The sequence below is a fragment of the Coregonus clupeaformis genome, chromosome 36, assembly GCF_020615455.1.
Source record: "Coregonus clupeaformis isolate EN_2021a chromosome 36, ASM2061545v1, whole genome shotgun sequence".
Lineage (NCBI taxonomy): Eukaryota > Metazoa > Chordata > Actinopteri > Salmoniformes > Salmonidae > Coregonus > Coregonus clupeaformis.
This window is the reverse complement of record NC_059227.1, coordinates 23,371,520-23,388,401: the sequence shown is the minus strand read 5'-3', so window position 1 is coordinate 23,388,401 and position 16,882 is coordinate 23,371,520. Positions and strand designations below refer to the sequence as shown.

The window sequence follows — 16,882 nt, the reverse complement described above, 5'->3', positions numbered from 1 at the left end:
TCTCTCTCCTCTCATCCCTCTCTCTCTCCTCTCCTCCCTCTCTCCTGTCCTGCCTGATGTAAGAGGTCATCACTAAAGCCATGAAGGGCTGCATTCACACAGGGTCTACCGACTGATGTCTGGGCCAAACGCACTGATGCAGAAACACAAACACACACACACACACACACACGCTGGGCCAGACGGGGAGTGTGCTTTGTGCGACTCCAGGAGGAAAACCTGCCATGACATCACCCAGGGGACAGCAGGTGCAGGGCCGGGACAGGAGAGGAAGTGACTCACAGGAAGTGCAGTGAGGCAGACTTTGCTGCGCGCCGTGTGTGTGTGGTGAGGGAGACTTTGCCGTGCCACTGACAGGCAGGGTGTAGGAGAGAGAGTGTGAAGGAAGGGGTGAAGGAGTGAGGGAGCAGCTTGGCCTGGGGGAGCAGCTTGGCCTGGGGGGAGCAGCTTGGCCTGGGGGGAGCAGCTTGGCCTGGGGGGAGCAGCTTGGCCTGGGGGAGCAGCTTGGCCTGGGGGAGCAGCTTGGCCTGGGGGGAGCAGCTTGGCCTGGGGGAGCAGCTTGGCCTGGGGGAGCAGCTTGGCCTGGGGGGAGCAGCTTGGCCTGGGGGAGCAGCTTGGCCTGGGGGAGCAGCTTGGCCTGGGGGGAGCAGCTTGGCCTGGGGGAGCAGCTTGGCCTGGGGGAGCAGCTTGGCCTGGGGGGAGCAGCTTGGCCTGGGGGGAGCAGCTTGGCCTGGGGGCCCTGGAACTTGGTTCTTACATAAACAGCAGCCTCTCATCTCCTTCCACAACCAGGGTTACCACTCACAACCAGCTCTGAGCTCAAGTGTTAAAGCTACAACTTACTGTACATTGGGTTAGTTAGTACCTAAAGTACTACTTATTAAAAGCATAGTTTTGCTTGTGATATACTGGCTTTTATGTCATGTTTCTCTTATATGCACACACTGTAAAATAGGCTTGGGCGGTATTTCATACCGAATAGCGGGGTATTTTAAATACCCTCAGAATGATTTTCAATAATGTCGAAAATATGATTTTTCTTCTAAAGCTCGGGCTGCGTGCTACTCCACAGCTTCTAACTAACTATAAATTAACTATCAAAGGGCTCAGGGCTCCAGCTATGCATTTGGTTTGCTAACTTGCTAGCTAAGTGGCTTCTTGGTTACAGCTAATATTTGTTTTCTACATGCAGCAAACTGTAAGTAGCCTTTTGAGATACTTGTATAACTTTATGAGCTGGGTTATCTGTGGAGAAGGATGGGGAGGGGGAGAGGAATGCGATGGTGTGTCCTCGACCGCAGCCGCCTGGCCGTTTATACAAAGCATATTATGTTAATGAGAAGAGTGTGGGGAGTGGATTCCTCCAATACCACCCAGGATAAAACAAGCCAGTCCTCTGCACTCCACATCTGGTCTGGACCCCGTGGTAAACTGCTCTAAGACACGCCGGCCAGGACCAGGTTTTTCTCATGGACCACCAACTGAGGACCCTAAACCTCCGTTCACAACAGGTCCCTTTCAGAGCCGTGCACAGATAGACAGTTTGGCTAAGGGGTTTGAGATAGCAAGATGGCACGTTTCAAGACTGATATTCTAGTCAGAATGACTTACTTAATAACTCCTTTTCGTTCCCAGCCTTCCACAAAAGAGCGCCACTGCTGCCGATCCTCAGCCTTTTTTGGGGATGACTTTCCAAGCCACAGTCCTTAATCACCATCTTCAATTGAGTCAGAAGAGAAGTGAGGAATATTATTGTCATCATGAATGTTTTGGTGCCATGGAACATACTGTATCTTAGTGAACTTGACTAATGCTCTTGTCCCTTTGAAAACCCTGCTCCCCAGTAAAAGACTAAACCCCACTGTGAGTTACCACTTTTCAACGTAGAGCACTTTGAATTGGAGAAAGGTACTATACAAATGCAAATCATGACTTGATCATTCTCAGCTCAGACTAACTATCTCTCAGTGGATGATACTCTAGGTCACATTATTGTAACAGATTAGTTGTTGCCATCTACTGGCTAAAGCCTGATGATAAAGGCCTCATATTTACAATCTGTGTACTCATCACAAGAGAATGGTTTTGGTTCGTCGATAATATTGAGAGTTTATTTTGTCATGCAAACATTTGTTTCTTTCATGTCATATTGTCTGCTGTTTGATCCTCTGAATGAGTGTGGTATTTCTTGAACATTTTCAAACACCTACCAGGTGTTTTTTTTCTCTTTCATTTAATTACATTTCATTTTCATAACGCTGTTTCTTTCGTTTGTGTTTGCGCACTTAAACAGCCAGTCCTGCGCATGCGCTCAGTTGTTCATCCCAGAGCGCGCATGAATGCGTGTATTTGGGGGGGTTAGTACTATACAGCATTCTTGGGACGTCCCTACCCCAAACCCTAACCTTAACCCTGCCCTTACCCTTACCCTTACCCTTAACCTAACCCTAACCCTAACCCTAACCCTAACCTTAACCTTAACCATAACCATAACCATAAACCTTACCTAACCCTTACCTAACCCTAACCCTAATCTTAACCCTTACCTTAACCATTTTACTTTTAAACTTCAATGCGATAGGGATGTCCCAAGCAGGGTTGGGTAGGTTGCTTTCTAAATGTTATACGTTACAGTTACTAGTTACCTGTCCAAAATTGTAATCAGTAACGTTATTTTTGGATTACCCAAACTCAGTGACGTAATCTGATTACATTCAATTAGTTTTGGATTACTTTAGAAGAAGACAAAAAGGATCCATCAAGCGCATTTGGTGTGTCATCATAGTGGTCTCTGACTTGTGGTCAGACTCGCTCAGGTGGAGCAAACTTAAGCTTGCACATATTTTCAATGCTGAATTTAATGTCACTGAGAAAACAGAAAGGCGTCATAATGTATTTTTCCGCAAACATCCTAGTAATTTAGTTTTTTTTGTAATAATCCCATATAGCAAGGACCCTATTTGGGGGCACAAGGGCGTGGGCACAGGGGCACGCCACATTCGTGTTTTGGTTTGGAATTTGGCCTATGTGAATTAGTGAATAAACTTTTGATAGAAGTACTCCAATGTATGTACCAGTGGAGGCTGGTGGGAGGATCTATAGGAGGGCAGGCTCATTGTAATGACTGGAATGGAATAAATGGAATGCTATCAAACACATGGAAACCACGTTTGACTCCATTCCATTAATTCCATTCCAACCATTCCAATGAGCCCATCCTCCTATAGCTCCTCCCACCAGCCTCCACTTGTGTGTACTGTATGTTGAGAGGGTGTTTACCCAGTATATTTTCTTCTTTAGACATATGATTATGAGATGTGTGTATTATGGTATTTAATGTGCTTTTTACTGAGGGTAATTACACGTTCTCCCCCCTATATAGTGGGTCATGGTATGCTCCAAGGGGATGGTGTGGCCATGGGGGAGGTCCTTTATACTGTATACCTGTGTGTAGCAGCTGGGGCTCTCCCCAATTTAATGGTATCCAATTGGTAGTTGCTGCAACTCCCGTACGGACACAGGAGAGGCGAAGGTTGAGAGTCGTGCGTCCTTCGAAACACAACCCAACTGAGCTGCACGGCTTCTTGACACAGTGCCCGCTTAACCCGGAAGCCAGCCGCACCAATGTGCCATGAGGAAACACTGTACACCTGGCGACCGAGTCAGCATGCACTGCGCCCGGCCCACTACAGGGGTCGCTAGTGTGCGATGGGACAAGAACATCCTTGCCGGCCAAACCCTCCCCTACCCTGGACGGAATTGTGCGCCGCCCCATTGGTCTTCCGGGTCGCGGCCAGCTGCGAAAGAGCCTGGACTCAAACCAGGATCTCTAGTGGCACAGCTAGACCACTGCGCCACTTAGCAGGCCCAGCTGGTGCTGTTTGCCAGTAGTGGATTGCACATGGGCAGACTGAGTTGACAGAAATGCAAGAAAGGCCTAGCCCTAGTCCTTTTGATTTAGTAACCTTTCAGTGTTTTGTTTGTTTTGACAGTCTTTTTGTTAAAAAAAAGTACAATATTTTGGCAGCCTTAATTTTGTAGCACCTATTATTTAATAAGCATACACCTTATTTTGCAACTTGAGCTTTGCCTCCTGTTACGACCGTGAGACATGTTACCCCAATCACTCCTATTCAGCATTGGTCTTTTCAGCCTTGGTCTTTTCAGCCTTGGTCTTTTCAGCCTTGGTCTTTTCAACCTAAGGCTGTCTTCGATAAGACCTGAAACGTGTGATATACTGAATGAGAACAGCTACTGTACACAGTATATCATGTGTCATAATGAAATTTACAGTTCAGTAGATTATAATTTATCAACGTGGCATGCTGGGCTTGTCATGTAGTCATTCTGACTGATCTCTCAGCTTCCTGCTACTAAGATGGAGAACGCTACCCATAACCACACATACTCCACTTTTTCAAAACCCTCCATATGTCCTCCATATGGATCTAATTCCTGCCTGCCTCCCTCGCTCTCTCTTTATTTCTCTCTCTCCCTCTCTCTTTGTCTCTTTATTTATTTTTCTCTCTTTCTCTCTTTATTTCTCTCTCTTTCGACTCTTTTTCTCCTTCTAACTCACCCTATCTTTATTTCTCACTCTTTCCATTCCTTTCTCTCTCTCTCTCTCTCTCTCTCTCTCTCTCTCTCTCTCTCTCTCTCTCTCCTCTCTCTATTTCTACCTCTTTCCCTCCCTCTCTTTATTTTTCCCTCTCTCTCTCTCTCTCTCTCTCTCTCTCTCTTGCTCCCTCTCCCTCTCTCTCTCTCTCTCTCTCTCTCTCTCTCTCTCCCCCCTCTCTTAACTCTCTCTCTTTCCCTCTATCATTCTCTGACTGGGTTCACAGACTGACAGACAGACAGACAGACAGAGACTACAAAGTTACAGATTCAAATTCAAAGCCTTGAGGAAATCTTGTACATACTTGTGGTTGAGAATGAAAGGCATAGTCTGATGCACAGTTTTCAACAGCTTTATTAAAACATTTTAATAATTTATAAGTTACTGAATATATAGCTTCATGATCATATGTGATTTTATGTGTTTTTCTACACTCGTGTATTTCGTCATGCTTTATAATACGGTCATTATTGTAAAAGAGAATTAGCCCTCAATGACTTATCTTCCTAAATACATGTTGAATAAATAAATACTCAATATTTATAAATGTATATAATATTATGAATAGTTAATGGCACATGATGTCAGTTTTTTTTCTTTTCTAAACTTTCTGTTTTCTCACTCTGTTGATGCCAGATCCAGTTGGGACCAGTTGGGACCTGGAGAGAGACAGATCCAAACATGAGAAACTGACGAGACTTAATTTTGAAGTGAAGACTCCTGTAATGTGATCTTTAGCTGGTGGATAAATTGGTCACCTAACCCACATCCCCCAAGTTAGACAGTCATGACATAAAACTATGACACATTGCTCCCTATCAGTTTACATTTTAGTCATTTAGCAGACGCTCTTATCCAGAGCGTGAGTCCATCATACACTGGCTGCCTGGAATGGACTGATGTCCGTCCATGTTGCCTTGAGGGGAAGTATGTAGCCTACAATGTACAATGTAGCCTACAATAGCTTAGCAGTGTTCTACCCATGAGTAGGCCCTTGGCCATACATTGTGACGTAGCACCACTACCATGAGAAGCCCCTAACACTCAATCTCCTCCCCCTCAGCCAGAGGTAATGGCTCCAGCATGCCACTCCAGTCTGCTCCACTGTGATTGTACGGATGATTTAGCACTTACGGTAATGGCAGTAGCAGAGCATATTTTAGGAACAACTTAGAGATAGCTTTTAGCAACACCACTGAGTCATTTCCTATTAGCCTCATACACACACGCACACTTACACACACACACACAATGAAATAAAAGACTACATAAGAATACGTACTATCCTCTCTCCCGGTGATTCTGGAAAAGCCATTTCCATATTTTGTCTTCTCTTGACTGTGTGGACGAATGCTGGCCTGTTTGATGTGCTCAGAGCTGCAGCACAGATGCCACAGTTTCAGCTATGTTGGACGTCATCTCACTGACGCTTCTCGGAAAACAGAAAAAACACCATGTGCAGTGCACCACCTCTAAAATTAGAGTGCGGCACATGAAGAAGGAAAGAAACGAAAAGAAAGAAAGACTCACAAGTGACCACCATTCCTCCCCGCATCTCTGCATTTTAGCGTCCCGCCCTGCCTGGCACGAGGCCAGGGCAGAGATCTCCCATAGCGACGGACAGAGCACTTCGCTGCATCAAAGGTGCACGGCACGCCACATACTTTCCAAATACAGCACTGCCAGAAATCTGGAAATCTGATTTTATAACCCTCATGATTTTGGTTGCTGGAGCTGCAGATACTTTTGGTGTGGATTGCACCCAGCTAAACGAATGGGCCTGTCACGCCAGTTAGAGAGAGTGTCCTTCTCTCCCTCTCTCAATGGAATGCTCATCAGTGCTGTGGCCGTTCTGTTGTGTGTTTGTGTGTAAACAAAAAGAAAGATGCACACCTTTAACTTATTTACCAGATGCTCAGGAAGGGGGAAAAAACAACCAGCTTTATCTTTGCAGAGTGGTTTTGTTCGAAGCCTGTGTAGCAGTGAATGAGGGCCGCTTTAACCAAGAATATTATACATTTCTCTTGTTGGTTTTATCTAAACCATATTACATGGACATAACAGAAACCTACACACACAGCCTTAGCTGACAGTGTAAAGTGCTCATTTAGTCTGTCCTAATATAACAGGGGTTTCACTCTATATTGTCATCAACAGCTTATGGCAAAGTGACGTGTCTGCTAGTCAGAGTTGTGCGATAAAGTGAGTCATAGTAGATCATTACAACTATGACCTCTAACCTTGGTCCCCTAGGAACGGAAGGAGAGGAGGCGGGGTTGGGAGGGGGTGGGGGTTGTTTAGAAGTGGTCCCTAGAGAGAGGGTCTGATACTAACTTGGCCCTAAAGCGAGCCCCTGTGGGGTGAGAAACACTGGCTGACTCAGAGTACCGGAACCAAGTGGAGTTGGATCGGGGAGCAAGGTGGGAGGCAACATTCAGGAGCACGCCCCATGTGTCCCCCACCCTGGGAGCAGTATTTCCACCCAACCCAATGAAAGGTTTATAGACTGCAGCTATAAAGGCAAACCACTAAATCTAACACTGTTTTAACATAGGCGTTTTCTTCCAACCCCCTCTCCCTCTCTCCTCCTCCCTCTCTTCTGACCTAACAGTGTTGGCAGTGATGGGGGGGTAAGGTTTTACTGTTTAATGTTTAGTTGATTTTCATCAAATGTTCATTAACTGTGCCAGTGAAGTGACTCCCTTCTGAAGTCCATTAAAATGGTGCGCTGAGAGGAAGGCAGAGGGGGGAGGGGGGATTGGGGGGGGGGCAGGAAGGGTGGGAAGGGTGGGAAGGCAGGCAGAAAGGCAGGGAGGCAGGGAGGCAGGGAGGCAGGGAGGCAGGGAGGCAGGCAGGCAGAAAGGCAGGGAGGCAGGCGGGTGGTGCTACTGGTAGGGCTATAGGAGACCATGTGCTGAGCTGAGTTCTGTAGTTGGGGTCTACATTACAGAAATGGAAACCAGATGGGAACTCTGGGGGGAACGGATGGAAGGTAAAATAAAATAACACGTGTAGGCCAGGGGATTGAAACTGATGTGTGGACGGGGACTGCTCTGGCAAAAAAAATTACTGCCTATTGCATCACCCAGGTGGGTGCTGGGTAATAGTAGGTATTAGGTCATCTTTCTATCTGTTGCACAATAAGTCAATAGACACAATGGCAAAATATCGGGAAATGAGTGAAAGTCATTATCTTAGGACTTAGGGATAAGAAATTTCACCATTTCTACTGTCAGCGCTTTGGAAATGTAACTCCTGTACTATTAAACGATAGATGTACGTGAGTTTAAAGCATATATTTGTTAAAATGTACGTCCCCCCCCCCCCCAAGAAAAAGTAAAAGCCTTCCAGAAAAGTATTTCTATAGCTGACTAAAAACACAACCATGTTGGGTTGCTCTCTGCAAGCGTGTCTGAGTTTGAAACCAACATTCCATGGTTCCAATCTGCGCTCGTATAAAAAACATTATATTTAGAGCTTGAGATGACTTGTGTTCCGTTCCAAACCCTGTCTAATGCAAACACAGTTTGTGCAACTCCACAACCTTTCCTCTCTCTCTCTTTCTCTTTCCTCCCTCTCTCTTTCTATTTCCTCCCTCTCTCTTTCTCTTTCCTCTCTCTCTCTTTCTCTTTCCTCCCTCTCTCTTTCCTCTCTCTCTCTTTCTCTTTCCTCCCTCTCTCTTTCTCTTTCCTCTCTCTCTTTCCTCTCTCTCTCTTTCCTCTCTCTCTTTTTCCCCCCTCTCTCTATCTCTTTCCCCCCTCTCTCTTTCTCTTTCCTCCCTCTCTCTTTCTCTTTCTCTTTTCTCCCTCTCTCTTTCTCTTTCCTCCCTCTCTCTTTCTCTTTCCTCCCTCTCTCTTTCTCTTTCTCTTTCTCTTTCCTCCCTCTCTCTTTCTCTTTCCTCCCTCTCTCTCTCTCTCTCTCTCTCTCTCTCTCTCTCTCTCTCTCTCTCTCTCTCTCTTTCTCTTTCTCTTTCCTCTCTCTCTCATTATCTACTCCACCAGTGTGGCTACAGTATTTATATCATCTGTCTCTTTTCAAACTATTCCAAGTCACTCCTTTTAGGCTTAGTGACTGCACTACTTTTCCAAGAACAATACAAGTATTAAGATATTAATTCTAACCTTCATGCCCGTGCTGTCTTGGACATACGATATGTTTGGTTTTTGCCATCGCATCCTGCCATTATCTGTCCCTATGAATTAAATATGAGCAATAATCCCCTGTTTGTCACTGACAGTGTTGTTTGTGTTAGTGTTCATTCATTTCTCTAACAGAACTATTCCAGTGAGGGTTTTCCCAGTGGTGCCTAAAACACAACAGAAGAAGAATATGAGTCAGAGATGACAAAGGAAGGTAGCCAAAAAGACACAGGGGGATAATGTGTCTGAACATGTGCAATATGTAACCGGTGTGTATGTGTGTTTATTTATCTTTATTAATTAAAGCAGCTGTAGACCTCGTGTCTCGCTGATGGCCAATTGGCGTGTCTGTCTGCTAGCTCGCAGGCTGTCATGTCTCAAATCGCACAGTAAACAAACTCACAGCACAGACACTCTTCAAATCCCTCACACACCGACACACAACTCAGGTTGTTAGTTTTCTTTCTCTTTCTGTCCCCCCCCCCCTCTCTACTTATCCACCCACTCTCTCTTTCTCTCTCTCTCTTTTAAACGAACTATTCCCAGGGGTTAACTTTTACCTCAGCCTTCATTCCCAGGGATCTGTGCAACGCCATGTACTGGAGGAAAACATCTTGCTGTGTTTTCCTAGTCCTCCCCAGAGACCTTATAACATCTGTATAGATGTAACTACCCTGGACCCTGCTGTGATTCTATACACCATTGCAGGCCATTACACCACACTTACACTGACCCTTTCAAAACACATTGCCAGGCTCCAGTTATGTTTATCATAGTAGGTGTAAATGCTTCATCTAGGCATTCAGTGTTAGAGAGTTAGCTTTTAACCTAGTCATGTTTGTTTTTTGCAGCTAATTTATGTGGGAGAAGTTTGTAGCTCTGCTACTTTTTGACACCTTGACATCCTTAGTGTGATTTGAATGTTTTTAAGCACACATTGTGAAGTCAGCTGGACAAGTGTTGGATAATTGGAACAACCAAAGTGTTTTCTCACGATAAATACACATAATTTATTTACAAATAAAGTGGTTATAATAGAAATAAATACAAAATAAACATCTGAGCATTATACTTCATGTGGTATTGCACCCAATTCGAAATGTACATCAGAAATACAATTTCAAAACCAGTAAAGGATTATTCCTCCAAGTAAAATATGTATTTTTCCCAACTTTAAGTAGACATAAATATATTCATATATAGTTGTTATTTCTTCTTCTCCCAAAATAGCTCTGTTTGTGTCTTTTCTTTCATATAAATAAAACATCTTCATTGGGAAACTGGGTGTCCATATAACCTCACACTCTCTGTCTTTCTCAGTCACCATCCCGTCATCCCATCCCTCTCTCTCTCTCGCTCTCTCTCTCTCTGTGTGTCTCAACGGCAGCCACATCCCTCCACCACCATATCCTGGTAGTTTTTGAGGATTACCTTCTCATACTCATCCAGATAGAGCAAAGATATGGGGCTGAGCTCTGTGGGCACGCAGCACGCCCGGGGGATGTTGGAGTTCACAGAGTTGACCAAAGTCTGAACGATGGCGTGGTTGGTAGAGTTGAGGTGGTCGGCCAATGGGAAGGGGCATACCCCGTGGCAGTAGAAGGCGTGGTAGCCAGGGGGCGCCACAATCCACTCGTTCCAGCCCACTTCGCTGAAGTCCACGTCGAGTTCGTGTCTGCGGCAGTTGGCCTTGTGTTGATGCTTCCTCCTCTGTTTCCTGTGGCCTGCTGCCTGTCTCTTGTCCCTGTGCAGCACCGCGTTCCCCCGCCCGTCATGACTGTAGGTCACCAGCAGGGGTCGAGCCTGGGGCCATGAGTCCTGGTCCTCGTGGAGGGAGCGGCTCACCCTGATGTGCCTGCTCTGTCTCTGGGCCTCCTCGCCCCCCTGGGTGTATGGGTGGAACACCTCCACCATGAAGCCGTGGTTGTGGCGCCCCCCAGAGGCCCACTGGGACACGGCGGGGCTGACGTCGAAGCTTTCCCAGCGGCTCAGAGAGTCCTGCACCAGCCGAGTGTCCAGGAGGCGCGTCAGGGGTTCCCCACGGGGAGATGCAGGGGCTCCAAACACCTCGTACACGTTGATACGATGGATGCCACCAGCACTGGTACTGGTCTTGGTACTTGAGCTGTTACTTCTGTTGTAACTGGTGTTACTGGTGGGAGCTGCTGTGGCCCCCAGGACCTGGTCCCTGTAGACCCGGAGCTCTGCAGAGGTGATGAGCTCTTCTCCAGGGATAGAGGTGAGATTGAAGAAGAACTGCTGGGTGGTCCTGCCCTTCAGACTTGCCAGAGCTTCCATGGACTCTATAATTGAGAAGGAGAAGAAGAGAGTAAGGGTCAGTGGATGATATTGACATAGAAATTCATGGCTAAGCTCAGGACTGTTTTTTTTTACTATAAAGGTTGTGTTGGTAAAGGTTGTGGAGTAACTCCATGATTGACCAAGATGTACAGTCCTAACAAACGGGTTTTCTTTCCATAGCTCACTAGAACACACACACAAGAAAAAAAACATCCTTCCCTCCCAGTCTTCCACGACTAGCTGTGTGTGGGTATAGATCGTTGTCGTCGTACATGTCATCATACACACACTCACTAACTCCAAGAGCATGAGTCAACGTAAAGGGACCTGCTTACAGTTATGACCCTCCAGCTGCTATATTGCCAGGTTCACATATTTCACCAGAGTAAATGTCATGACATCAAAGCAGTGGCGTTCCCATGTATTGATAAGATCTAGCAGGAAGCAGTGATAGCCTCTAACCATTATGCATGCAAGGCCACTAAATGCCATAGAGAATGTTCTGCCCTTTAGGATTTGGTTGCCACGATGGAGTCCTGTTATTATTGGATGTGTGGAAAAAGCCATTGTCGTCCATCATGGAATCATCAAAGCTAGATTATTATGACATAATGAAAGGCCATTGGGAAGTATATCTCATTTATCTTAGGGTGTGTTCGTAAATTCAATCTGAAGTGCCAGAGTACGCTCAGAGTGCGCTCTGGGCGTTCGTAAATTCAGAGTGTTGTCAGATTGTCCGTTCGTAAATTGAGAGCGTTTCACTCTCGGAGCGTTCAGAGCGCCCACTGGACGCTCTGGCCCGAGGAGTAGGGTTGATCCGATCGTTCTGACCTCACAATGGCAGTCAAGCACCCAAGCTAACTGGCTAACGTTGGCTAGCTTGCTAGCTACTTCCAGACACAAATGAGAGAACTGCTCACCCTTAATGTTTTTCACACCTTTTTTGTAGCAGTCTATAGCTAAACATGTTTTTCCTCTGTGCATATTTGGCTTGATTGAGAATGCATTATTACATTAGAATGTAAAACAATGTCAGATACATGTCAATGTCAACACTTTTATTTTCTTGATCGTAGTCAAACTTTGTACATTTACCTTTATGTGTTTTACAGATGGTACAAAGACAAGCTTGTTATCTGTTTGGAGTGGTAAAATAAACACCAACTTTGAACTCAGGGCTTTTTCAAAGGAGGCATTTAGGAAATTCCACCCTCTCATCCTAAATCTCCCTGCAGAAGCACAAAGACCTCAATTAGGCCTATCACTCCTTATTGATGTGGGAAAACCCCTTCTGTCTACTTCTCTCATTCAAATCCCTCTCTCCTTCTCTCTTTTGGTCCACTCACTCCAAAATGCCTTGCTCCCCTCTCTCTCTTTAGCCCCAAATCTCTCTCTCTCTTCTGCCCCCCCCCCCTCCTCCTCCCTCTCTCTCTCTCTATCTTTCTCTCTCCAGATCCCTGCTCTGTGAGTGAAGGAGGTGCTGGGCTGTGTGTGAACAACATGTCATGGCTTGTCCAAGAGTTGTGAACCACAGATATGAGTGTATCAACATTCCTAATTTATTTTCTTGCTGTGTGCCAAAACAAAAGATAACGGCTAATGTTAGGTCATTCATCTCTGCCTGTCTCTGGCAGCCGGTGCCTGTGCTTGGCCTGGAAATGTTATTTTTGGCAAAGAAAATAGTTATTTTTGAAAACCAATATCACAAAAATGAATTATCCCTCTGAAATTAATATCAAGGAACAGATGTGATGCATCGATAGGGCTTCAGGATTTGACATGATGTTTTACGTGTGTAGCTACATGTCTATTACACGTATATGACCCCCACTCTTCCCACTTCTACCATAGGAACAATTTAAATATCCAGAACCATGCTACGCTGGCACACATGATGAAAAGACAAGAGGAGGCAAGGGGGATAAACAACTAAACATGGCTGAAATGTATTCCAAACTGCGAAACTGAAGGTGCGGAGTCAAGCGGCAGTTTACAGTTGTGGAGTGAGTAGTCTCAGTCCTAGTCACCATGCCAGCCAGTGTGGTGTTTTAGTGTGTCTGTGGTGTTTGTAGTGTGTCAATGGTGTTTGTACGGCGTCTGTAGTGTTTGTAGTGTGTCAGTGGTGTTTGTAGGGTGTCCGTGGTGTTTGTAGTGTGTCAGTGGTGTTTGTAGGGTGTCTGTGGTGTTTGTAGTGTGTCTGTGGTGTTTGTAGTGTGTCAGTGGTGTTTGTAGTGTGTCAGTGGCGTTTGTAGTTTGTCAGTGTGTCCACTGGGTGTCATCCCTACCAGGCCTCAGGAGAGGAGAACACCCAATCAACCACCCATCATGACTCAACCACCCCAACGAGTCATTCACTGTGTGGAAACTTCCCATGCAGTCAAACACTCAGGAGTCTGTGTAAAAGGCCATCCACGGATGCATTGGGCATGTACTGTACAGTACTGGAGGTAGCGCAAACTAAATTATAGGCCGTATTCATTCTCAAGACAGGTACTATCAGATAGACAGTACAGATGCATGAGGGGCGATGGTTTTCAAGCAATGAGAGACTAAGGTTTACATGTTTCTATATTTACTGTTTTGGTCTGTTTTGTTGCAGCACTGTAAATGAAATGCCCAGACTAGAGGGTTAGACATACTGTCAGCACATGCATACCTCTCTACCCACTGTTACTTTACACTATAGTACAGGTACATTCAGACATACACAACACCAAATCAAAAAATATTGCCAAAGTTCCTTGAACATCATGACACCTAAAGCAAATGTCCCTTTGTGCCTCCAGTTCAACTCTTGGATCAAGTATCTCATATTATATTTTTGCATTTAGACCAATTGGCCCTTACTGAAATAATCATCTGGTTGGCATGCGTTTCTGAGGTATATAAATGCATGGTTTTGATGTGAAATCTCGCAGTCAGCGACGCATATGTAGCTATATAATAAGTATGTAATTATGGGGTTCTATTATTGGAACGTGCATATTTACGCATAAAGAGCGATTGGAAAAGGATAAAGTGCACTCCCAAAACCAGAATGACTAACTGACTGACTTTTCAGTCCTGTCTAAAAATGAGACGGAGCTCAATCTGCCGCAGTGGCCTCTATCATAATGCGTGTGTAGACACTGTAGTGTAATGTCATGTGTTATTGAAGTAGCAGCAGGGCGATGACTATCACCTGCGCACGCACACTTCCTTTATGCCTCCGCTGCGTTACGTGTCTGGAAAAACTGTTTTCAGGGCCCATGAAAACACCATAAATTATTAAGAAACAAATGACCCTTGGGATACCACCAACCTTGATGTTTTGATGCCTGTTATATCACAGTCAATGGAATGTTCCGGGTAACGGGTTGCATCAACTCATATTTGAGGGATTACTTTGCATTTCAACGTTACACATCAACCACTTCTCTGTCGAACCCTGACAATGAGTTTAACTCGTTAAATTGTTAAATTACACTTGCTATTATAAAATGATCTACTTATAACAGGGATGTGTCCCTGACGCGTGTCACACTGTTAGGATATGAGTGGGCCTGTCATAAAAAGTGTAATTGCTCTGAAAATCCTCCTCACACCCTGAGTCATGTTTAAATACAGGTTTGACATGTCTGAGGGAGCAGAGGTGCTCTACCTCGCCAGGTGAAATATGCCACTAATACGTACCTTCATGGTGAAAGCTTCTAATCGTGTTGGCCTTGCTGGCGGCTCTCTCTGCGTGTCTCCCCATGCTCCGGGGCCGTTTAGTGCTGTGGTCTCCGTTCACCGAGTGCATATGGTACAGGTCCACCATGTACTGGGGCACCACAGCCTGCCTGCTCGGGTTTGGCCTCCGTTTAAGTCCGAACATATTGAGGAGCCGCAACTCGAACTCGTTAAGAAAGTTCTCAGACTGCTCCGGGCTCTGCTTCCCGGACTCGCTGTACTTCCTCCGGCCGACCTCGGGGATAAGTCCCGCCGCGCCTCCTAGCAACACCTGAGCCAGCAGCAGTACCATGAGAGAACGAAACACGGCGACCATGGTCAGTCAGTCCCTGTGAGGAGAGGAGAGCAGCTTCTGTCAATACACAGGCGCCGTCGCCGAAACAGAGCACACAGGCAGCTATCGACAGTCGAGACATCAGCGGATTACTGTAAAATGACCCCCAGCTCAGATGCGATAAACTGTTTCTTCTTCCATACAATAGGAACGATTATTAAAGGCAAATGAGGTTAAAAGTAATGACACGTCACTATAAAGTAAAGAACAGAAAGGTTGTGAATAACATCCCTGCAGACTATGCTAAGTGAAATGGGAGATTGATCTTTTAACATTATAGAGGCAAAACTAAAACACCAGAATATCAAGGTGATGAAGTTATTAAAGAGAATTGTCTAACAAAAAGGGGGCAGGTACAGGAAAGGAGAAAATCAAAGAAACTAGAAGAAGAAGAGAGAGAGAAGACGGCAGACAAAAAGTCTGCTATTACAGAAGCAATAAGAGGATGTGTTTGGTGGATGTTTATAAAAGAAATACAACAAAGCCCTAAGAATACACAAAGTATGAAAGAATGTAATCATCAAAAAGGTTAATAGAGACAGTCGTTGCAGCGCTACAAGAGTCTATTTGGTGAGGCTTTGACTGCTATATAGAGTTACTTCAACGGGTTCGCAGGTGTGAGATCTGACGTGCGTATACTGGCCAGGCATACTCCACAGCGCAGACAAAAACATCAAAAACACCTAAATCTAAATCAAAAAGTACATGTCCTTAGAATACTACCAGTAGATATTAATTTTAGTGTGTATGTTCTGGAATTTGTGTTAACTTTCACCCCAAAATACAGGCCTACAAAATGGAAAAAAAGAGCATCTTATGTGACACCAGTTATTGTTAACTAAGTGTGTTTTCTTGAATAGAATTGGGAAATCTCGAGACGGATATTAAATCCAGAATACTCAGTGGATATATGTAGCCTAGTCCATGAGCGTTGTGCAACTTTGCCCTAAATATTAAAGTTGTCATTGACTTCAATAATGAGTACCTGACTTGTTTTTACCTGATAAGGAAGCGCTGTGTCCAGTCGTCCTTCCAGCTTTGGGCTCCAATAAATTCCACATTAATTCGTGTTTATTCCACGCTTTCCCTCTGCGGACGAAAGACAACTCGTGCACTGCTCTGATCGCCTCCTCTCGCACATATCTCCGCTGCTGGGAATCTGGAGACTTCTTGGTCAATAGATTTTTTTGTTGTTGCCTACGTTCTATCTAAGCGGACTTGTGTAGGCAGGACCCATCTAAGTAAGTATAAAGATACGCCATTAAACATCTTCAAATGCTAACTTTAGGATCAAGTTTAGCAGAGAGCGGGTGTAGAAGATTAAACTGTACTCTGTCCGTCGCTCCTTGTACTCTGTGTCTGTGGGTTGGGGAGCGTCACCTCTCTCTCCTGTGCGCAGCACACTGTAGCAGTCCAATTGATTGGTGCCTTCTCTTCCCTGGACGAGGCTTTTTGTCGTCTAGTGATGTCACCAACGCAGAGCTGTCATTCATGTCGATTCCAAAGCACCTCCTGTGCCTTTTCAACCAGTCACCAACAGTAGCCTGCTCAAACTCGCGCTATGTTTTGGCTGTTACAAAATGACTAAAATATGAGACTTTCTTTGACAATATACTTTTATTCGTTTGTGTGATATAACATTGTTAATTTTGAAAGCATCAACATATATAACTTTAGGTTTAAAATACTAATTGTTCTGCATTCTTCTCGTGTTCTTTCTCAATTTATGCAGAGCCAGACAACATTTTTACAAGTATGTCATTGTTGATCATAAAAAATCCA

At 45.1% G+C, this 16,882-nt stretch overlaps 1 protein-coding gene and 1 long non-coding RNA gene across 2 annotated transcripts; both read right to left on the bottom strand.

The window, feature by feature from the left end:
* Positions 1–4,951: 4,951 nt before the first annotated feature.
* LOC121552782 lies at positions 4,952–6,798 on the bottom strand. The gene is made up of 2 exons (XR_005997298.1): positions 5,898–6,798; positions 4,952–5,274 (listed from the first exon to the last, which is right to left on the bottom strand). It is a non-coding gene; the product is annotated as an uncharacterized LOC121552782 (long non-coding RNA).
* A 2,492-nt stretch (positions 6,799–9,290) lies between these two features.
* On the bottom strand, positions 9,291–16,506 carry LOC121552647 (bone morphogenetic protein 2). The gene is made up of 3 exons (XM_041865627.2): positions 16,101–16,506; positions 14,728–15,095; positions 9,291–11,057 (listed from the first exon to the last, which is right to left on the bottom strand). The coding sequence occupies exons 2-3, from the start codon at positions 15,080–15,082 to the stop codon at positions 10,132–10,134; spliced, it is 1,281 nt and encodes a 426-aa protein (XP_041721561.2). The 5' UTR covers positions 15,083–15,095; positions 16,101–16,506; the 3' UTR covers positions 9,291–10,131.
* Between the last annotated feature and the right edge of the window lie 376 nt (positions 16,507–16,882).